The 24306-nt window shown below is 38.2% G+C and overlaps 1 protein-coding gene across 1 annotated transcript in view; it reads right to left on the bottom strand.

Annotated features, from left to right (window-relative positions):
- FBXO11 (F-box protein 11) overlaps positions 1–23957 on the bottom strand; it is an 85434-nt gene extending 61477 nt beyond the window's left edge. Inside the window, exon 1 of the mRNA XM_040453807.1 lies at positions 23285–23957. Coding sequence (XP_040309741.1) covers positions 23285–23504 — 220 coding nt within the window. The 5' untranslated portion in view covers positions 23505–23957. The remainder of the gene's footprint in view (positions 1–23284) is intronic.
- Positions 23958–24306: the final 349 nt, after the last annotated feature.

Genomic DNA, 24306 nt, shown 5'->3' with positions numbered 1-24306 from the left:
GTCCATACTTCTGTTAACATTTGGCATTATACAGTGTAGTTTTAGAAAGTCCACAAATCCTTTGTTACTTCTCCCTTCATGAGTGAGGCCTTAATTCTCCTCCCCTTAAGTACTGGCTAGACTTAGTGACTCGCCTCTAATGAATAGAAATTTCACTCAAAGAAGAGGTCATAAAAGGCACCAATGGCTTCCTGTTTGGTTACTCTTGGATCACTTGCTCTGGGGGAAGCCAGATGCCATGTGTCTTCACTCAGGCTGCTATAATAAAATACTATAAACTGAGTGACTTATCAACATCCGAAATTTATTTTGCCCACTTCTATAGGCCAGAAGTCCAGATCATAATGTCAGCATGGTTAGGTTCCAGTGAAGGCCCTTTTCCAAGCTACAGACAGTTGACTTCTTCTAGTATTCTAACATGGTGGGGGAAAGTGAGCTAACTCTCCGGCCTCTTCTTATAAGGGCACTAATACCATTCATGAGAGCTCCATTCTTGTGACCTAGTCAGCTTCCAAAGGTCCTACCTCCACATACAATCACACTGGGGGTTATATTTCAACATAGAAACTTTAAACAAACTTTGGGGGAGAAAGGAAACATGACATTCAATCTGTAACACCATGTTATTAGAAGCAGCCTTCAGAATCCACTCAGGCAGCCCTGTGGTGAGGCTCATGCAGTGGAGAACTAAGATCTTTTGCCAACAACCAGCAAAGAACTGAGTCCTCCTGCCAACAGCTTTGAGTGAGCTATCCTGGAAGCAGATATTCCAGTCCCACTCAAACCTTCAAATGACTACAGCCCTGGCTCACAGTGGGACTACAACCTCATGAGAGAACTTGAGCTAAAACCATCCAGCTAAGCTGATACCAGATTCTCTGTCCTTCACAGATGTGACATAATACACGTTTTAAGATGCTAAATTTGGGGAGTAATCTGTTATGACGAAATAGATAACTAATACATTGTTTTATCCAAACTAATGGGTAAATGTGATATCTTATGGTTTTAATTTAAAATTTTCTGTTAACTAACGATTTTGAGTGTATCTACACAGACTTATTAGCTTTGGGGTTTCTCCTATAAATGCCTCTTTAGAACCTCTACATATTTTCTACGTATTTTTATTTTGGTATGGCTGTCTTTTCCCTTTGCATTTTTAGGAGTTTCTTCCATTTTCTTGATGTTAAATCCCTTGTTAGTTTTTATATTTTACAAATATCTTCTCCCATTCTACCATGATGTCCCTTCAATCCACAGAATGCCTTAACTCTGATGTAAACAAATTCATTTCATTTTTTGACTCATGCCATGTGCTTTTGAAGTTTTGTATACAAAGTCCTTCACTACCCTTACATTACAAACATAAACTGTCAAAATTTCTATTATAATTTTTAATTATACTTTTCATACTTCATATCTACTCTGATTTTGTGAGAATGCGCATGTGCGCACATGAGGAAGAGCAGAGGGAGAGAATCTTAAGCAGGCTTCACGCCCAGTGCAGAGCCTGATGTGGGGCTCCATGGATCATGACCTAAGCCAAAATCAACCAACTAATCTACCCAAGCGCCCCTCTGCTCTGATTTTTTAATTTGGAGCTCCTTTTGCTCTATGATGGTCCTTATTTTTAACATCTGATTCTGGTTTCACACATATAATAACCTCTTAGTGTTCTGAGGTTATTACTTTCTTACAAGTTTTCTTCTCCCCAGTACCATTTATACTTCTTCTCAATCACTTGTTTCTACCTTTCTGCTTTGGCTTCCATCTTTCACTTCATAGGTTTTTCTCAAGTGTCTGATAATCATCAGCTGTCCATTTATATACTAGAGTAAGGTATTAAATGTGGTTTCTAAATTCTGTATGGGGCTATGACTGGCAGGCTTTAGGGTAGAGAAGGTATTCTCAAAGTGTGGTATGGGAACCCTTGGGAGTCATCAAAGGATGACTTTCAATGGGTACTAAGGTCCAAACTATTTTCATTATTAATAGTAAGACATCATATGCCTTTTCACTTTCATTTTCTCACAAGTATACCGTGTTTTTCAGAAGCTACATATAGGTATCACAACTGACCAAATGCTGAGGTAGATATTAAAATCCAGCTGATTTTTTTCTTAAGGTAGACACCAGATTTGCAAAAATGTAAAACAATGCTACTCCATTATTTTTGTTTTTAAAAAGCTATTACTTATGAGAGCATATTAATATATTATTGTAAGAGAATATGCTTTATGATATAGTAAACAGCTATAACCCACATTTTAAAAAGCTCTTCAGAGTAATAAAGTTGGGACATAGGAAGTTTCAGTGTCAGTACTGGTTAAGTCTATGGTTTTAGACAAGTTAATTTTCCCAAATTGCACTCTTTAATACCATCCCTGGAAGGTACAGAACATCTCAAGTCTCAAAATCTGAAATTTCATGGATATGATCCATATTACTATCACTTATATGATCAATTTCACTATCATACTTAGCATCTACAGCAGTGATATCCAATAGAATTTTCTGCAATGATAAAAATGTTCTATAGTTGCATTTCAATATGGTAGCCATAGTGAAATGAAGCTAATAGAGAGCTATATTCCCTCTATATAACTACTTCATGGTTAATGTGACCAAGGAAGTGAATTTTAAATTCTATGGATTTTAATTAATTTAAATATAAGTAGTTGTATGTGGCAAGTGGCTACCATACTAGACAGCCCAGGTCTAGAATACTAGTTCTCTCCTTGTATTTATCTTATCTGTATGTCTCTCATCCTCTTTTACACCTTTTTTGAAGGATGCAATACAGGTAGTAAAAAAAAATTAAACATTTTTAAAAACCAAAACAAAACTGAAAAAAGGGGTGCCTGGGTGGCTCAGCAGGTTAAGCGTCCAACTCTTGATTTCAGCTCAGGTCATGATCTCATGGTTTGTGAGTCTGAGCTCCACATGGGGCTCTGTGCTGACAGGGTGGAGCCAGCTTGGGATTCTCTCTCTCCTCTCTCTGCCCCTCTCCAGTGTGCTCTCAAAATAAATAAAAACATAAAATTAATTTAAAAAACCTAAAAAATGACTATTTCACTATACCTTCTTTCCAGTGGATTCCACCATTCTTGCTTTATCAAATCTTTTTTTTTTTTTTAACACAGCAGGAAATAATTGGTGACAATGATAAAATTCCTAGAAATTGCAAAATATTTCAAAATACAGATCGCTAAGATTCCATAATGTACCTTAGGTTTACAAAAAGCATCTGATGGATTCATATAACTGCAACATAGATTGATTTTTTTAAGTAAAAATTTTTCTGCTTTTTGGAAGATCTGTAAGAAGAATAAAAGTAATAAAATACCAAAGCTTTGTAAGTGTTAGAAGTGCTCAGAAAATAAAAAACTAAAATTAGTGCAACTGCTCTTGACAGTACACTAAGGGTTAAGCTTTCTTCATTCTCTTATTTTAGTTTTACTGGTTCATAAGCCATAGATTTTATTTCTGTTCTTTTCAGGTTACCCTTAAGGTAAAAGAGAAATGAAAGCAGCAGCAGCAAACATGTATTGAGTGTTTACATGTACTGAGTAGTGTTCTAATGGCTTTACATGTATTGTACTTAATCCTCCCCATAACACTTTGAGGGTTATTGCCTTCCTATTTGTAGATAAGAAATTTTAGGCACAGGAAGGTATAGTAACCTTAATGTCACACAGCTAGTAAGGCATAAGCTAGGATTTCGTCCAGAGAGTCTGGCTGCAGAGCCACAGAAATAGCTATTTTTACAAGATGACCTAGAGTTCTCAGTGAAAAAAGAATTATAGCACTCTTTTTCTTTCTCCAAGATTTTATTTTTAAAGTAATCTCTACATCTAACATGGGGTTCAAACTCACAACCCTGAGATCAAGCGTCGCATGCTCTACCAACTGAGCCAGCCAGGCACCCCGTAGCACTCTTGACATGCTATAATCCCCTTTCTTCCAATTTTCTTGTTATTGCCTAGTATTTTGGCTCTACCTTTAAAAATATTATACATATTTACAATCAAGTCTACTCAATTTATTAACATATTTTACTAATTCTTCACTCATGATGTATTTTTTCTTTTTTAGTTTTTATTTGAGACATAGAGAGAGGGAAAACAAACAAGTGGGGGAGGGGCAGAGAGAGAGGGGGACAGAAGATCATAAGTGGGCTCTGTGCTGACAGCAGAGAGCCCAATGCGGAGCTCAAACTACGAACTGTGAGATCATGACCTGAGCTGGAATCAAGAGTTGGGACACTTAATTGAGCCACCCAGGCGCCCTTTTTTTACTTTGGGGTGCACAGGTGGCTCAGTGGGTTAAGCAACCGACTCTTGATTTCGGCTCAGGTCATGATCTCATGGTGGTGGGATCAAGCCCCCTGTAAGGCTCTACACTGACAGCTCATTGCCAGTTTGGGATTCTCTGTCTCCCTCTGCCCTTCCCGTGCACTCTCTTGCACACACGCTCTCAAAATAAATACACATTAAAAAAATTCACATAAAAAAATAAATACCCAGTCGCCCCTTGCATCAAGTTTGTATAGGTGATGAACTCTTAATTTTGTGTATAGCCTGACTTTGGGCCTCATTTTTGCTGATAATTGATAGTTTAAATGGGTATAGAATTCAAACTAAAGTTATATTACCTCTATATTTTAAGGAAAGAGTATTCCACTATCTTCTGGAAATTATTGTCCTGGTAAATATACTGTCATTATAGCTCATATTTTGGGGTAGGCACTCTTTTTTTCACTATCTTAAAGAACTCTTGGGGTACCTAGGTGGCTCAGTCAGTTGAGCAGCCAACTCTTGACTTTGGCTCAGGTCACGATCCCAGCACTGTGGGATCAAGCTGTGCATTGATCTGAGACTGGCTTTAAGATTCTCTCTCTCCCTCTGCCCCTCTCCCCAGCTCACGTGCATGTGCTCTTTCTCTAAGAAGGAAGGAAGGATGGAAGGAAGGAAGGAAGGAAGGAAGGAAGGAAGGAAGGAAGGAAAGAAGAAAGAACTTATTATGTTCTATAATTTCACTACCAAGCATTTATTTTTTTTTAAATTTTTTTTTAACGTTTATTTATTTTTGAGACAGAGAGAGACAGAGCATGAACAGGGGAGGGTCAGATAGAGAGGGAGACACAGAATCCGAATCAAGCTCCAGGCTCTGAGCTGTCAGCACAGAGCCCGATGCGGGGCTTGAACTCACGGATCATGAGATCATGACCTGAGCCAAAGTTGGACGCTTAACCAACTGAGCCACCCAGGCGCCCCACTACCAAGGATTTAAAAGCAGACGTTTTTTGCTTTTAACCCGCTACACAACCGTTCAGTAATGTACAATTTTAATATGGAAACTTAAGTTTTACTTCAATTCAAAGTCCTCATATATAAAAGGGGTATATTACCTACATGATGGGGGCTGTTACAAAAATAAAACATGCAATTACTGTCTACCAACAATAGAGTGATCAATAAATGATGTCTATTAATATCACAACCACTGGGCAGGAATTACCAAAATTCCTTGTGTTTTGTCATGGATATAAAAATAGCTAATTACTACTTAAGTGCTTTCAAAAGTATTTTCTTATTATGCTTAATATATACATTGATATTATATATGCAATATATAATACATCATTTCCACTGTGTATTGAAAGTCCCTACACTGATATCAGATATCTATTAATAGGGAATTCCCATGGCTTCTGGTAAGTTTTCAGAAACTTCATTGCCAAAAAGTATTATAAATAAAAACATTCAGGACATCGAACAAGATGAGCTTACTATAGAAAATATTATCAAATATTTACTGATAATCCTCCAAACATTAAACATAAATGACCTTTATGCTTACATATATTTATTTACTACATAAATGTAAATGACAGCAAGCACTTGAGGCTGAGATATGGGTAGCTACCAAAAAAGCATGGAGACAGAAAAGCAAGTGATTAAACACTGAAGTCAAGCAACCACTGAGTTCAAAAATTTCTGACAGTGTAAAAAAAAAAATGACAGTAGCAACATACAGGGTTCATTCAAAAACAATTTATAGGTAAGTCTGTCAATGACAAAACAGAATCATAATAAAGAAAAAAGGGCAAAGTATAGAGCATTTTGAATCTGGGTTAAAGAATTTAGATTATTCTACACGTGGGAAGACCTGAAGTGGAGAGTGCCTAACTCAACTTTAACTTCTTTTTTGGAAAAGAAACACCAAGACAAAGTGAACTGTAAGATGAACAGAATATGATGACAGAGTTAAAAATCTGTCCTGGTAATTCTTCCATGTTCTCTGGCCCATTTCCTCTTACTAAGAATATCCTTTTTTTCCCTTTTTTCTATCTGTGACATACTCATTCTTCAAGATCTAGTTTAAGCATTCACTTTCTCTGGCAAGTCTTTTCAAACCATTTCAGCCTCAGACTAGTTTCCCCTCCACTCTTAAGTATTTCATGTATACATTCAATCAATAACATTTAATCTCATATATTAACGGTGGGATTATTGTTTTAAAAAACAAATTTGACATTTATCAAACTTTAAAATGCAAATATCTCTGACTCAATAACTTTTATGAAACTGAAACTGTGACATAAACATGTGAAGATACTTGTACAAAGATGTTTACTATAATTGCAAAAAATAAGAACCTGAATATTAATAGAGGTACATTTAACATAAATCATAATCCATTCATATAATGAACTATTCTGCAACTGTTAAAAAAAAAAAAAAAAAAAGAGCTATTTATACTTATACTGATACAGAAAAATGCCCAGGATATATTTAAGTAAAAAACAACACTTAATTTACAAATTAATATAGTATGGTTTCTTTTTAAATAAAAAGAGTATGTGTTTACATACACATATATTTAAAAAATTCTATAGTAAACACACACAGTTAAGAGTTACCTCTAGGGAGTGGTAGGTCAGGGGAAGAGAGGACTTTTCCTTTAAACGTGATATCCTTCTATATTCATTAATTCACTTAACAATCACTCAAAAATTTCTAGAGTGCCAGGCTTATGACTTATCTATTTCTTTGGCACTTACATATTAAACGTTTTTTGAAAGAATATTTTATGTTCTTGTTTACTGCACTGAAACACCTTGAAGGTAAGCTTTTACTTTCCCACAGTAACAACCATAACACCATACAACTAAATGTTTACAGATTCACACAAATATGTTAAAGTACTTAAAAATGGAATGAATAGATTTATATCAAATTTATGACAGTTGTTGCTTCTTGAGAGGGTAAAAGTGAGGAAGGGAATGGGATGAAAGGTTCTTTTTAAAAAGGATTTAGCTAGGGCACCTGGGTGGCGCAGTCGGTTAAGCGTCTGACTTCAGCCAGGTCACGATCTCGCGGTCCGTGAGTTCGAGCCCCGCGTCGGGCTCTGGACTGATGGCTCAGAGCCTGGAGCCTGCTTCCGATTCTGTGTCTCCCTCTCTCTCTGCCCCTCCCCCGTTCATGCTCTGTCTCTCTCTGTCCCAAAAATAAAAATAAAAACGTTGAAAAAAAATTAAAAAAAAAAAGATTTAGCTAATTTCATGTATAATTTTTTTCATAAAAACTCACATATGATATTGATCATTTGTATGTTAGAGAGGTGCAAATTTTCTTTCAGTCTATCATTTGCTTTAACTTTGTTTATTAGCAACCTTCATTGCGCAGAACTTTCCACTTATTACATAGTCAATTTCTTGATGTTTCTTTAATGATTTTCATTTTTTTTTGGTGTTGCTGAGGAAAAAGTACTTTCTTCTAAGTTTTCTATGATTTTCTAAAAATACTGAGCTCTTACTTGGAGGACATTATGCTAAGTGAAATAAGCCCCTTACAGCAGGACAAATACTACATGATTCCACTTACGTGAAGTGTCTAAAATAGTCAAACTTATGAAGGTAGAGTATATAATGGTGGTTCCCAGGGTCTGGGGGGAGAGGGGAAATAAGGAGTTGCTATTCAGCGGGTATAAAGTTTCAGTAATGCAAGATGAGTAAGTTCTTCGGATCTGATGTACACCTTGCCTACAATTAATAATACTGTATTATACACCTAGAACTTTGTTAAAAGGATAGATCTCATGTTAAATGTTTTTACTATAATAAAACATTTTTCAATTGAAAAAAATGTCAAGCTCTTTAATCGTTCGAAATGTAGTTTTTGGTATTGTACAAAGTAGGAAATTAAGTGAATGCTTTTTCCAAATGAATAATCAATAGTCTCAGTATCATTTATTGAACAGTAAATAATATAATTGCTGGAATAACATAACTGCCTTTTTTCAACCAGTCACAACTGGTTGAAACAAAACAAAAAATTAAGTCAATTAATAAAAAAAAGCTATTAAAATTTACTTGCATATTTTAAGTTATTGAACACAATAACTTAATAACTATAACTTAATAATAACTTAATAATTATTCTAACAAAATTAATTTTTATTTCAGCTAAAAAAAATTACAGAAAACTTTATCTGATCAATAGGTTCAACTAATCACTAAACTGAAAAAATGAACAGAATGTTAATAAAATTCTGAAGCAAGAACAGATAACACCATCATCACTGTCTGGGAGTCAGGAGATCTGGGTTCATTCCAACCACCACCTTGAACAAGTAAAAAACCTCAAGAATTGGGACTATGGTTCTACATCCAACATTCTATAATTTCTAACTAATTTACCATCTCTATGATAATTATAATATCTAATCATAATAGCTGACACCAAAAGAGCAAAGTATATAATCTTCTTTATCGACCTGTTGAAGATGTTTACCAGATGTTCTTTATATCACTCTAAACATCAAATAATTTAAATTCATTTTCCCTAGCTATCTTCTGAGCATATACTTCCAATCACGTGAAAGGTTTAGTTACCTGTCAGCTTATCCCTCTTTAGAATAACACTTGATTTTTTTTAATAGACATATTTTCTCAACCATTGCAACATTTTACAAGTCTTATTACTCTGATACATTATCATGTGTTTACACACACACACACACACACACACACACACACTTTAGGTTGATTCACCTGTAGTCCATATTGTTTTCTGCCATACTTAGTTCTGGCTCAACATTTCTAAGTGATTATTCATTTTTTTGTTGTTCCTATAAAGATGAAGGTTCATTTTTTTGTTTAACAGACCATTCAAAGTAATTTAACTTCTATTCTTGATTTTTGAGGTACTTAACCTCAGCGCATTTATTATTTATTTTTATTTTTTTATTAAAAAAAATTTTTAGAGGTTAGAGTGGGAGAGAGCCAAAGCAGAAGAAGACTCTTAAAAACTGAGAACAAACTGAGGGCTGATGGGGGGTGGGAGGGAAGGGAGGGTGGGTGATGGGTACTGAGGAGGGCACCTGTTGGGATGAGCACTGGGTGTTGTAATGGAAACCAATTTGACAATACATTTCATATATTAAAAAAAGAGAGAGAGAAAAAAAAATTGTAAGTTTATTTATTTTGAGAGACACAGAGCAGAGGAGGGGCAGAGAAAGATGGAGAGAGAGAATCCCAGGCAGGCTCTGTGCAGTCAGCATAAAGCCTGATGCAGGGCTCAAACTCACAAACTATGAGATCATGACCTGAGCTGAAACCAAGAGTTGGGCGCTTAACTAACTGAGCCACCCAGGCATCCCCCCGCCCCTGCTTTTTTAAATCTATGAACTTAATATGTATAGGAACCTAAATTAGTAATATGAACAAACCTCAGTCCACAGAAGGAAAAAGAAGGGAAACAGAAACAACCATTTACTAAATTTTTGTAAATGTCTATTTGTAAATGGTTAGCGCTATTTTTTAGTTGTTGCTTCCATATAATTCAACCTAAAAAAATTTCCCCCAACCTCACAACACCAATATGACTACCTCATAAAAGAATAAAAGCTGTATTTAAATACACCTATGTTACTCTTGTTCCTTCTTCAGCTACCCAAAGTCACTGTTTCAGGAAAATACTTTAAATTCATCTGTAATCAGCTCTTCATAAAACTATGATAATTACTATCTAGAATCTATACTTAATGACTGATTTTCCCTAAACCACACAGTAGCCCCTACATTAAAAACAAAACAAACAGTTCACCTCTTTCAATGAAGGTTTTTAGTGTATTTTCCAACAAGAAAATGTTTTCTCTTGGTTATAGGTTTATAAGGAGTCTATAAGATGATCAGAAGATTGGCCAAGTGTGAGATAAGTTAATTCCAAATCTAATAAATTTAGGCTTCAAAGGTCCGTATCTTCTGAAAGTCACTGTGGGTTCTTATTTATTCTCAAACACATTAGGTTCCATAATCCAAAACTTCTAAGAATACAGTATCTTAGAATGGGAAGACTTTTTACTGATAATGATACAACAATCTCTTAGCAATCTGTTTCAACTTAATAGTCATTATTTTTTTCAGAGCTATCTCCAGTTTTATGGGAAGAAAATCCTCCGTATAAAATTATCAAATAGACATGAGTCCATACCACCAGAGTACAAAAGAAATAGCCACTTGTTCTGACCAATAAGAAGTTTCACTTTTCTTTCAAATATCCAGTTTGTATGCTAAATTTCCATCATTCAACCAGGCATGTATGTAATGAAAAAACTGTATGTATTTGCATGTAAATAATCTACAGTCACAAACTTGTCCTAGAAAGACAGTATCACTGGCTCAAAAAAAACCCCAAATAACAAATTTGTTTTTCATTCGAATTCTGACTTTCTTGTCATCAGTCATCTTCATTTCCTGCAAATGATATAAGCAATTATTATCCTAAAGTTGCTGTGAATACAAAAACTAAAAATGTCTATAAATTAATTAATAAGCACTCAAAACACAGAGAACTGAGAAATGTAAAGTTTCAAGCTTGTATTCAAAGGTAAAATGACGTATCTGAGGATCATGTCATCAAACCAACTACTAATAATCACAATCATCAATCACAACCATTAAAATCTTTTAAAAAAATACAAACCTCCTTCCTTCCAGATTCCACATATAGTATTTGAAAAACAAAGAAATGTAAAAGAAGTAACAAAAATCACCTCCCTCCACCATCCCAAGATACTACTGCTAACATTTCACCAAAAATTTTTAGACACTTCACAAAATCAGGAGTGCATATTCCCAGTTTCAGAGAGTGTTGTGTGTGTTATCAATGCATATGTATGTTGGTATGTGACATTTCTGTAGCCCTCTAAAACCAGACTTAACTTTACAAACCTTGGACAAGTTCACTACACCCAGATGTCTCAGCTCTGTTTTTCAGTTAAAGATTTCAGCTAAAAGGTTCTCAAATCAAATGACTCAGAAATAGAGGGAAGTTTCCCTGTGAGATGTTGCAGTAGAGACTAAGAGAGCATCAGAAAAAATCCATTAAGGCACCTTCAGGGTATGCCTTTACAACTAACTTATATGTGGGATTACAGCTGCTATGAAGTGTTGTTTTACCTCTGCAATTGAAGATCTTAGATTCTGGCAACATATAATTTTATTTAAACCTGTCCGTCTACCTTCAGTTTCTGGATATATAAGCAAAATAACGAATACAATGAAGAAGGACTACACCATGAAAACAAGATAAATGACCCCAACTCTGCAGGTAATTTCTTTCACTAGGCACATTTTCTTTCTTAATAACTTACACACAAGCATGCTATAATTTAGCTTAAACTTTGGGCTGCAACAACTTTCTAAGTGTGGCACAGAGGTAATTCAATAAATGATTAAAGGGCAGAATATATATCAGACTACGGGGAGTCAAAACAAACCTTCATCTTCATACCATTTCATAAAAAACTCTCCAACAGACTCTGGACTTGGAAACAGTGGACGGATAAGGTTATGAATGAAACTCCAATGTGGTATATGTATGTATGCATGTATATGTGTGTGTATCCTTAAAAATATGTATCAGAAGACAATGAAAACAATATCAACATCCTTATTTGCAATTCATTCTGGTCTCAAATGTTATTTAAATTTAGTCTCTAACTCAATTATAAGTTCCATAAAGGCAAGAACCATGTCTGTATAGTAATACCTAACAAATTCAGACCTCACTGATTTCTACTGGCAATTTAAATGATACAGAAAGAGTTTTAAAGCAACTCAGAAGTCACCTTATTCAAAATCCCCTGATGTAGAAATTTAATTCGAGGAAGGGAAGGAAAAAAAAAAGCCACTTTGATGAAAAAGCTCAGGCTCCTTATCCCCAAATTTAACATTTACTTGATGTGGATAGGTGTTTAACGTTTATTTATGTTTGAGACAGAGAAAGACAGAGCATGAACAGGGGAGGGGCAGAGAGAGACGGAGACACAGAATCGGAAACAGGCTCCAGGCTCTGAGCCATCAGCCCAGAGCCCGACGCGGGGCTCGAACTCACGGACCGCGAGATCGTGACCTGAGCCGAAGTCGGATGCTTAACCGACTGAGCCACCCAGGCGCCCCTGGATAGGTGTTTAAAAAAAAAAAAAAAAAAAGACAGGAAGGTAGCAGTCTCCTCCACACTGCTTATCATGGACAAGAAAGAACAACTGTTACCACTAACACTGAACTAGTAAGTGCTGAAAGAACAGACATGAAATAATAAGATCTTACTTTTTGATATCTAAGGCTACCATATTATCTGTTTTAAGCAAGTGGTTCTTTAACAACAGAACCCCATTTCAGTCATTGATGGCCTGCCATTCTCAGGGGATACTTATATCATGGGGAGCATAAGCTTATAAGACACTAACTAGCACACTTCAGCACAAGCTTTCAGCTGAGGAAAAACTTATCAATGATACTGGCAGAGGTACTTTTACACCTTCTTCTTATACATCAGGAACTGATGATCTGGTCAAGGACTAGAAAAACAACTTGAGAACAAAATGCATCCCAATTTTTCTATGAAGCTTCTGTAATCTTAAAATAAGCATAATTTAATAAAGGATAATCAAGATATGCAGAAAAAAATAAATTAAACAATTAACCAAATAAAAGCAAAATATTTTCACAGGCGTTAAAAAGGTAAGCTTAAAAGTAGTAAAAAAAAAAAAAAAAGGATTCCACACTGAAATGGAGAAACAAACTATGGCAGTTGCAAAAACAAATAATTTTTGTAATGAAGGCTTAGAATCACATTAAATTCCACAGTAATTTTGAAAATTCCTAAATATAAAAAAAGATTTCCCTCCTCCTCAAAATAACCCAACCTACAACCTACGGGGAAAATTAAAGTATATTAAGGTGACGGGTAAACTTCCTAACACCACTGTTAAAGGATGCTAGAGCAGAAGCACATATACCAAAGACTTAAGAAAAATACTAATATTTGAAATAAAATCAATTGTTTTGGCAGCGTTAATTATGAGAGGACACATTCACATCTGTCTTTTTTTTAACGTTTATTTTTGAGAGAGAGAGAAAGAAGAGGCAGAGGATCTGAAGTGGGCTCTGTGCTAACAGCAGAAAGCCCAATGTGGGGCTTGAACTCAGGAACAGTGAGATCAAGACCTGAGCTGAAGTTGGATGCTTAACTGACTGAGCCACCAAGGTGCCCCATATTCACATCTGTCTTAAAGTTGTTTTATCTCCCAAGTAAATGGAAGCTGTCTTTGAGAAAAGAAAACTGATGGTATAATGTTGAGGTAAAAGACTTACCAGGAATGGGTACCTGTATTCACCAAAAGATATACATAAAATGCTCACAGCACTATTCCTTACAGCTAAATATTAAAGTTCTATGTCTCTTAATCATAGAATGAATAAATTGTCATATACTCATACAATGTAGTATTACAGATCAACAAGACTAAACAAACTATTGCTATAAGCAACATGGTTGAAATAAACAAATACTGAGGGAAAGAAGCCAGACACATAGGAATACAGACTGAGTGATTACAGTTATATAAAGTTGGTACCTAAGACAAACAACAGACAAAACTAATCTAAGCAATCCAAGCAGTAAGAAAGATAGGGTTGGGGATAGTGACTGGGAAGGCAAGGGGCTGGGACAACACACAAAATTCTGATTTCTGGGATACTGGTAGTGGTTTTTTTGTTTGTTTTTTATTTTATATTTGAGAGAGAGAAAGAGACAGAGAGACAGAGCATGAGCAGGGGAGAGGCAGAGAAATAGAGGCAGAATCTGAAGCAGGCTCCAGGCTCTGAGCTGTCAGCACAGAGCCCGACACGGGGCTCAAACCCACCAACTGTGAGATCATGACCTGAGCCGAAGTTGGACGCTCAACAGACCAAGCCACCCAGGCACCCCTTTGGGATACTGGTAGCGTTTAATTCTTGATCTAGGTATTACTGGCTACACAGACGTGTTCACTTTGTGTAAAGTCATCAAGCTATACACCAATGATTTGTGCACTTGCGTATTTTTATTAAAATGTCAGATTTAGGGGGGGTGCCTGGGTGGCTCAGTGGGTTAAGCGTCCGACTTCAGCCTAGGTCATGATCTTGCTGTTCCTGAGTTCAAGCCCCATGTTGGGCTCCGTGCTGACAGTTCAGAGCCTGAAGCCTGTTTCAGACTGTGTCTCCTTCTATCTCTCTGCCCCTCCCCACTCATGCTCTCTCTCAAAAATCAACATTAAAAAAAGCTTAGTTAAAAAAAACTAATAGATTTTTCACAATTTAAATAATTATATATGGTTATATATAGCGTGTATATGTGTGTGTGTATAATTACATACAGACTTTCTAATTTAAATGACCACTGCTAATTTAAAATGACCCACACATACTGTCACTCCTACCCTGCTCTAATTCTTTTTCTTCTCTCCATCCCAATCTTCAACCCAAAATTAGTCTTTTGAAAAAATAAAATGTGAAACTTTTAAGAAAATTTTAGGGTCAGAAGTAGATTAGTAAAAACAATAAATGTGTAAGGGAAGTGATTCTTACAAGACTATTCCACCCTCACCTTCCCCTGACATACTTATTTTGTCTCTGAGGAAGCACTCCTACCCAAAGCCTTTGTCCAAATCACTTATTTCTATCTCTTTTACTGGGCCTAAAATACCAAAATTTGACTAAGGGATCAGTTTCTTAAAAATGCAAATGCATTTCAAAGGATCATGAAGATATAAGTCATTTACACACAACGGTGAATTAGTTCTGTGGCTACTTTTAACACAGAAAAATGAGTGATTCCACCATTTCTTTTACCATACAATCACTTTGCCAACAATTCAATTTCGAAATATAGGATCTTCACCCACCTCCATTTCTTTTAAACAAGTCTTCTTTGATCCTTTCTCTCTGCCATGATACAAACCCAGAATGATTTCTATTTTCCATTTGTTAAATTCTATTTCACTTCTAATTTCCCTTAAAGCCTGTTTTTTTTTATATGTATGATTATATGGGAAGAAACAATTACTAGTGACATATATATACCAACCCTGTCTAACTCAAAATATAACAGGTGAATAAAAAAGAACTGTATGTTCTTTCTCTTCCCCACCTGCTTCCTCTTAAGTGTCAGATTCTCATAAAGCCACACGGTCTTATACACACTATGTTATAGACTATGGTTGCAAGATACAAAATCAATATTTCAGTGTAAAAAAGAATTCTCATTAAACTCAAGTAAAGGCAGCAAACCAGCAGAGGCTAAACTGATTCAAGTCAGTTATCAATACATGGTACTAAAGAAATCAATGTCAAAGACTGAACCCCTATAGGAGCCAGTTAATTCCATTCTGAGGAAAAATTTTTAGTAGTCAAAGATTTTGACACAACCCAACCTGAACATCTAGAAAATGAGTGCATGCTGCACACTAGAAGAAATCAGTAAAGATTTTCACTGTTACCAGAAAAATAATTTTAAAGCACAGGTTATTATTCCATTTCTATCACTCAATTTCAAAGCTTTGAGAAAACAGAAAAGTAGGCTCTCTTTGTACCTCTTCCTTCATGAGATGTGGAAATATTCCATTATGTTTTTTAAGGTTTATTCACCAGTTGAGGGAACAGCATTTAGTAATTTTTTCTCCTCTTTTGAACACACACAATTTTTCATTTGTTAGAAGGACTAAACACTGACAATTGGATCTTTAGAAATCGGGGACAATAAGCAACTTACATTTGCTTTAATATACTATCTTAATTTGGATGTTTTAAAACAAAAAATACACAATGTATTCATTTTCAAAGTACATATTTTTGATATTTCCTTAAACTAAAATAAATTATACAAGGGAAGTTAATTGGTTTCATTTCTCTATTTTCTAAGGATTAAGTTTAAGCACATTTCTGTGTTAACCAAACATATAAAAACCCCAGGCTATACATGCAAAGACATCAAGCTATGGTGACAAAAGGATATTTAGTCCACAAACCTGTCAAAATTACCACTGAAGTGTAATTTAACTCACATTTTTCCTTCCTGAAATAGCCTAGTCTATAACCATGAGCTAAAATGACTTAACACCTTTTATTCATAACTTATGAGTAATTCAAGAGAAATCTACCCCTCTTTACACAATGAGTAGTGATCTCAACAAGCTGGAAAAACATGCTGGCCAATCAGTGCAATCTCTTCCAGAGACAAATCTACATTAGAGGTAAAGTTATGATCAGAAGGTTATTTTAAAAATGTTAAAGCAGGTGTCTAACAATATATAGCATCAGACTACTGTACCAGTCTTCAATAAAATAAATGGGATATGAAAGGAGACAGATGTGCTTCAAGGGCTAGGTTATTCCCTCCTCTGAATGTGATGGACACATTCTGCCAAATGTATTTTGTTATCTCTCCTCTTGTTTATGGGAAGATTCAGTGATATAAATCAATTTTGAAAATCTCTGCTATTTACTAGGACTACTCACTGCTGACTAATGTCCATCTTACAGAATTGCTAAAAGGGTTAAATGAGAGTGTATTAGACTCTAGTACATAAGCAAAAACAGTGATCTATGTTTATTATTGTATTTCAAATACTCATTTCTTCTGTTTCCTTATTCTTTCTTCAAAGAATATTTCAATTTGCTGGCTATAAAATGATTTATAATTATAAACCAGACTAAGGTTTTGGGTTTTTTTTATGTTTATTTAATTTTATTTTTTGAGAGAGAGACAGAGTGTGAGCAGGGGAGGGGCAGAGAGAGAGGGAGACAAAGAACCTGAAGCAGGCTCCAGGTTCTGAGTTGTCAGCACAGAGCCCAACACGGGGCTTGAACTCCTAAACTGTGAGATCATGATCTGAGCTTAAGTTGGAGGCTTAACCAACTGAGCCATCCAGGTGCCCCTCTCTAAGGTTTTATCAAGTCACCTAGATTGCATTTTGGGGTATGCCAGAAACTAATGACTCATGCACATTTCATCTCTTGGGTTTAGTTTTATATATAACTGATTCCATTGCTTACTATTATTAATATTTTATTTTTTTTAATTTTTAAATTTTATTTAGTTTTGAGAGAGAGAGAGACACAGAGCGTGAGCAGGGGAGGGGCAGAGAGAGAGAGACACAGACTCAGAAACAGATCCAGGCTCTGAGCTGTCAGCTCAGAGCCCAATGTGGGGCTTGAACTCACAAACCATGAGATCATGACCTGAGCCAAAGTCGGATGCTTAACCGAATGAGCCACCCATGCACCCCTATTTTTAGTGTTTATTTTTGAGAGAGAGAGAGAGAGAGAGAGAGAGAGAGAGAGAGAGAGAGAACGCACACAGGGGAGGAGCAGAGATGGGGGTGGTACAGAAGATCTGAAGCAGGCTCTGTGCTAACAGCAGAGAGCCTGGTGCGGGCTCAAACTGTGGAGCCATGAGATCCTGACACTTAACCAACTGAGCCACCCAGGTGCACCTATTACTATTTTAAAAAGCTGCCATTTATTGAGCATCTGTCAAGTCCTAGATACTTAAATCTCTCATCATTAATTATTCCATAAGACAAGTATTACCATCTTCATTTTAAAGATAATCATGTAAGGCTCCAAGAGTTTATATTGCTTTCGCCATGTCAAATAGCTTGTTGATGGTGTAACCAGGATTAGAACTAGCTAGCTGTAACTCTGAGCTCTTTTTTAGAAAAATTTTTTAAAAATGTTTATTTATTTTTGAAAGAGAGAGACAGAGTGTGAGTGGGGGAGGAGCAGAGCGAGAGGGAGACACAGAATTCAAAGCAGGGTCCAGGCTCTGAGCTGTCAGCACAGAGCCCGATGCGGGGCTCGAACCCAAGAACTGTGAGATCATGACCTGAGCCAAAGTAGGACACTTAACCAACTGAGCCACCCAGGCACCCCTGAGCTCTCCCTATCATACTGCCCAACTGTCTCAACTGGCATATTTTGCTTATCATTTTATTTTCAGAGGGTTAACAACTGCAATTTGGGGGTACTTTGCTAGTAACCTCACATACAACTGGAATTCTCTGGAAGTTGAGAATGTAATTAATTCAAAGGGCTGATTAAATAAATAAAATGGAAGGTCTAAAACAATAACTCTTCAGAGACTAGTGGGACAAGAAAAACACAAGAGTTAACTTATTAGTTAGTAATAAATATGGGGACTATAAGGAACCTCAAGTTGAAATAACTCTTTATTACAGATTGTTTAGCTTCAAAATTAAAACACATATAGGGAAAAAAACCAAACAAACTTGGAAATACTCACTAGCCTTGAATTCTCCCAAATCTAAGTCCAGGGGTCCTAACAGGTCAGGATCTACAGGTAGTTCTTGCCTTACCTGGTAGGTTTCCAAGCTGGTTGGCCTGTCCTTGGGTTTGCCAGAATTTCCAGTAAAGAAAGAGAAAAGCAGTATAGGGACAACCCATAGGCCTAATCAGCAGAACTTTCACATCAGCATTGTCACACTATCTCATGTTTTCTCTGAAAATGTATGTTTATCTATTTTGAGAGAGACAGCAAGAGAGCAAGAGTGGAGGATGAGGAGAAAGAGAAGGAGAGGGAGAATCCTAAACAGGCTCCATGCTGTCAGCACGATGCAGGGCTCAATCTCATGAACTGTGAGATCATGACCTGAACAGAAATCGAGAGTCATACCTTAACTGACTGAGCCACCCAGGCACCCCACTATCTCATTTCTATCCCTCAAATAACTTGTTAAGCTTTGAGAAAACAGGCTCTTTTCCACCCCACCCTACTCCCACAAAAAACCGGGTGGCATTTCTCCTTTCATGGATGTAAATATTTTGAAGGTTTGGCCACCAAATGGGAGAGTAGTGGCCCACAGTACTTAATTCCTAAGACTGGAAAAATCATGTCCTTTGCCCAGAACTCTTCTGTCAAAAAAGGTTGCAGAAGTTCCTTATTCCTGCATTCTGTAAGTTCCTTATTCTGAAGAACCTGAAGGTAAAATATCATGAGCTAGAACAAGCCCACAGAAGGTATGATTAGCATGCATGACTAGAACACTAAGGAGTTTCCTGGCTGCTGCATATTATAATATGTAGCTCCATTAGGAATATTTCACATATACTGTATGTACTGCATTATTTCAACATGTTTAGTTAAAACAAAACTCTAATTCCAGGGTCATCGGTGAGATTTTTATCCCACAAATATGGAACTAAAAAGACTATGTTTTTACTCTCTACAATTACTTCAGACTAGAAATTAATAGCAATACCATTAATATATTGTATTAAATCTCTTGAACTATCAATGATTATATAATTAAAATTTCAGCACTTCAAAAGAATCTTATGAATTCTCCAACCAGAAAAAATTACACCTATTTTCAAAAACTTTGATATCAAGACTTTCAGTTGTCAAGTTTCATTTTTTATGTTTTTATTAAAACACAATAAATGAGAAACTAATAATAGTGATTGATTCCAAGCAGGAGAATTTGGTCGCTGAAGGCAGGTGTAGACAAGAAACTTCTGAATTTTAAATCATTTGTATTTATTACCTATTTTAAGTAACCAATTTTAACTACAAACTAAAAATGCTCGGAATACATAGCACTTCTGCAGACTTGTAACCTTACCTCATACTTTTAGAAAAAGACTATCAAAAAGATATTAACATAAATCACAACAAGCTGCAAAAGCTAAATCCTTTCAGGATTTCAAAAGAAAATAAATATAAAAAAATCTACCCCACACTTCCAGATTCACTGAATCTGGACTATATCATCAAAGTGTCCCTATGTGGAACACCAATTATTTTCTACTAATTTAAAGTAGTATGTGAAATCTTAAACTCTGGAACTTAAACTAAAAGACCAAAACCAGCTAATGATTAGTATTCCATGTTAAGACAGTGGGCCATTACAGACAACATGAGTGAAGACAGCATTCCATGAAACACTCAGGCCAAATATTTCCCAATGTGGGTATAAGTAATTGTCCCCAATGGAAGGTTTTGAAAAGTCCTCATAAGAATTCACTGTATTAGACTGTTTTTTTCCTCTTCAAACACTGGCCATGGCATATAAGAGAAAGTGTGTGTGTGTGTGTGTGTGTGTGTGTGTGTGTGTGTGTGAAAGGATGTATCAAGGAAGTTTTTAGACCAATTATCTTGTGGGTAAAGGAGCAACAAAAATCCAACCCTGACAAAATTTTTGCTTGAAAAAAAATAAAAACTACATTGTAACTATACTATTACCACTAAAAAGCCAAAGTCCATCCTTTTATGTGAAATAAGTAAGTAATTTTTTATACTGAATGAATAACTTGTCTTAAAAACGGTGAGTCTGACTTTAATTTCTGACCTGGAAAGCTGTCTGATCCACTATTATGTAACTCTATCCAAACTCTAATGCAAGAGCTACATACCCATTAAGAGTTAGTAACAAGTACAACACACACATACATGTTGGCTGTAGTTCCTTAATTACCTTGTCAAAATTATGATACCCACTATATTCTTAAACAACAAAACCTCTCCTATCCAGACCAAAAATAGTGACACTTCCCATGCTCCATAAAACTTTTAAAAGAGAGATTATTCCTTTGACTAACTTCTCATCGTGTGAACTGTACGTTTTTAAAAAGTAATCAAATCGCCAATTTTTGTAGAAAGACATTTTACTTAAAACTGGCAAAATCTTTACTATTTTACTCTTTTATCTTAATGTTTTATTCATTTTAAAGCCATTTATCTGCCCTCTAAAAGACCCACAGAATTTTCCCTGAAGGCTAATCAGCAAGTTCTTTTCCCCTCTGTGTCAACATGGAATTACCAGAACAGTTTCTACTAGCTGCAGCAAAGCAACAATTCTACAGTGCATTTGATTTACTATTTGGTTAGGTGTATACTGAAATTTTGATTTCTTGAACATCTTTTTGTTAGTCAGCTTATGGACATGAATGAAAAGGAAACTGACACTCTAGTATGCTAATGCCAACAACCAAGTAATTTTACTTCAAAAGGAAATAGACTTTAGTGGCTAATAATTCAAACAAATGTTAAGAAAAGTACCCAAGATAAAAGTACCTCAACTAAGTTTGAAATTACACACATCATGAAAAGGAGATTCAGAATAAATATTTTAAAATACACAACGGGACTAAATTAAGTTTGGCCAAACAGATTTGATTCAGCCCTAATGGTATGAACAAATCAGTACATCTTAAAAACACTTCCAGCAATTAAATCCTTACTATGCTAGGATTTCAATCTAATATCATTGTTTTCTCAAAAAGGACTGTGAACTCTACAGTATATGGTGGAAGGGGACTTGACTATTATTTGAATGGAACACAGGAAAACCCTGCTATGCAAATGTGAAAGGAAATGATGAAACTACAAATATTTTTAATTTACAAAAACATGGTAAATGTATCCGAGAATCATCAAAACATATTTACCAATACTGTTGCACAACACCTCTAACTGGCTTGGAACATCACATTCTTTCAAGCAACATATAGCAAACTGCTTTCTCAAGGACCATCTGTAACAGAGACTAGTGAAAACCCTTTGAACTATTTTTCAAAAGATTCTCATCTCTCTTTTTAAGTATTTTAGCTAAGTACAACATTGAAACAGTTTTTAAGGAAGGAATGTATAATTTTTAAAAGGCATTTAATCTCAATTCGCTTAATCAAAGGAGGTGTGACAACCAACGCATGTAAAATTAACCTTAATCCGCCAACGAAAACACGCAAAATGTCTCCTAACAATTCCCCTCCTCCTTAAAACAACAACCGTACACATAAATATGGTACTGACCTCCACTCCCACTGAGAGCAGCTAATTAATAAAGAGAATAGTTACGTTTGGAGACCAAGGTGCCACATCCTACCTCATATATCTCCCAAAATAACCACATCATCAAAGTAGAACTGAACATTATTTTTGCTAAAGCAAGAATCCAACCCCCGGGAGCTTCAGCCCTTAGACAATGGTGGTTACCAGACAGAGCTGCACAGTTGGGTCCAAATGACACATTTCGCTAGGCCTTGGACACAGCACACACACTCACACTCTCCCAAGGGGCCAGTTCCAAGGAAGGGGCGTTCAAACCCCACTAGGAGACGGAGGGTAGCACGGAGGCGTAGGGGTTTGCTAGGGGAGGACAGGCGAGAGGGGTGGTCGATAGAACCGAAGGGTAACTGCACTGACGCGAGGGAGGGGACTGGAAATGGCCGATGGATTCTATATTTATTTATTTAAAGGTCTTGATTTAACGGGTCCTTCCCAGGGGTTCTGTAACTAAAGCCAAACTGCGCAGCAAACATTATGGGGTTGGGAGAGTAGTCGCTGCTCCCCCTACCCCGTGACTAGGGAGGGGGGTGGGGGAAACAAGTTCCCCGGCCAACACCACAGACCACTCGGATTCCCCCCCTTCCCCCTCCTCCACAGGAAGGGGGAGGCTAACACAGAAAAGGGGGAAAACAAGTTCCCCAGCCAGCCCCACCGCCCGATCACTCCCAGTTGTCCCCCCCCCCCCCACCTTCTGTTAGGAAGGGGGAGGCTAAACCGTGGAAGGCAGCAGAAAAGGGGGAAATCCCACATTTTCCCCACCCCAGCCACCAACAGACTCCTGCGGGGTCCGTGAGCCAGCGAAGGAGCCAAAGGATGGGTGGGGGTAGAGGGTGCCGAGCCCCCGCAACCAAACAAAGCGCGGCCTGAGCGAGAGCCCGGGCGAGTGGGGAAGCCGCGGTTTTTCCTGCCGTCCGGGGCCCGGTCCGGGCTGACACTGCGGCACCGGGGGACCCGCCTCCGCTCAGCCTCCGTCTCCCACCCCGGGGGCGCACAGGCCTCCCCCGCCCGCCCCGGCCTTCCTCCCCGCGGGTCCCGGCCGGCCGGCGCCCGAGCCGGAGGGCGGCGGGGAAGGAGCGCGGCCTTACCCCGCTCGCCGGCGTTGTTCCGCTCCTGGGGCAGCGGCGGAGGCGGCGGTGGCGGCGGCGGAGGCTGCTGCTGCTGCGGCGGCGGCGGAGGCTGCTGCTGCGGCTGCTGCTGGGGCGGCTGCGGCGGCGGCTGCTGCGGGGGCTGCTGCTGCTGTTGCTGCACCGGGCGCGGCCGCGACACTCGCCTGGGTCTCCGGTTGGCGGCTCGGACGGAGTTCATTTGCCGGGCTGAGGTGGCGGCGTTGGCGGAGGGACACACACACACACGCACTACGAGCTGCGGGGCAGGAGAAGGGGGTGGGGAGGGGGAGGAAGGAAAGGGGGCGAGGGGAAGGGGAGATGGGAAGGGCGGAGGGGGTGAACGAGACCCCGATTCAAGAGAAAGGCCGGCGGAGACAGACAGAGACCGAGCGAGGCCGGGCGGGAGGGCCTGACGCACGGGGAAGGCCGAGGCCGCCGGGCGGGGCGGCCGCGAGGGACGGAGACAGAAAGACGGGCAGAGCGAGAGAGAGAAAGAAAGAAAGGGCGTCCGCCCGCCTGGGGATCCCGAGGCGAAGCGCGGCGTCGGCGGGTGAGGAGACAGACTCCGGTCCCGCCGACTCCCGAGCGGCGTCTCAGGCGGCGGGGGGAGTGGGCGGGCGGGCGAGGAAGGGAGAAGGAGGAGAAGAGAGGGAGAGAAGGGAGGGAGGGAGCAGGGGGCGCCCAGCTCTTTTTTTTCCTCTTCCTCCCCCCACACCCCCTGAAAGAGATTTCTGTGAGGAATTTTTTCTCTTTCTTCGGCCTCTTCTCTCTCCTCCCCCCCTTCTCTCCTCGGCGAAGGGGAAATGAGTGTGAAGGGAGGAGATAGAGGGAAAAAGAGGCGTCGTCGTTCCTCCTCCTTAAAGGAACCTTTCCTCCTCCTCCTCCTCCTCAACCCCGTAGCCGCTGCTTCTGCTGCTGCTCCGTGGCAGGAGGAGCCATTGACACCGCCGGAGCCTCCACTCGCCCAGTGGGTCCCTCCCCGCCGCGGGGCTGGCCAGGGG

Source organism: Herpailurus yagouaroundi, unplaced genomic scaffold (assembly GCF_014898765.1).
Source record: "Herpailurus yagouaroundi ecotype Mexico unplaced genomic scaffold, PumYag 210, whole genome shotgun sequence".
Classification (NCBI taxonomy): Eukaryota; Metazoa; Chordata; class Mammalia; order Carnivora; family Felidae; genus Herpailurus; species Herpailurus yagouaroundi.
The sequence above is the reverse complement of the archived record's forward strand: the minus strand, read 5'-3'. Positions and strand labels throughout refer to the sequence as shown.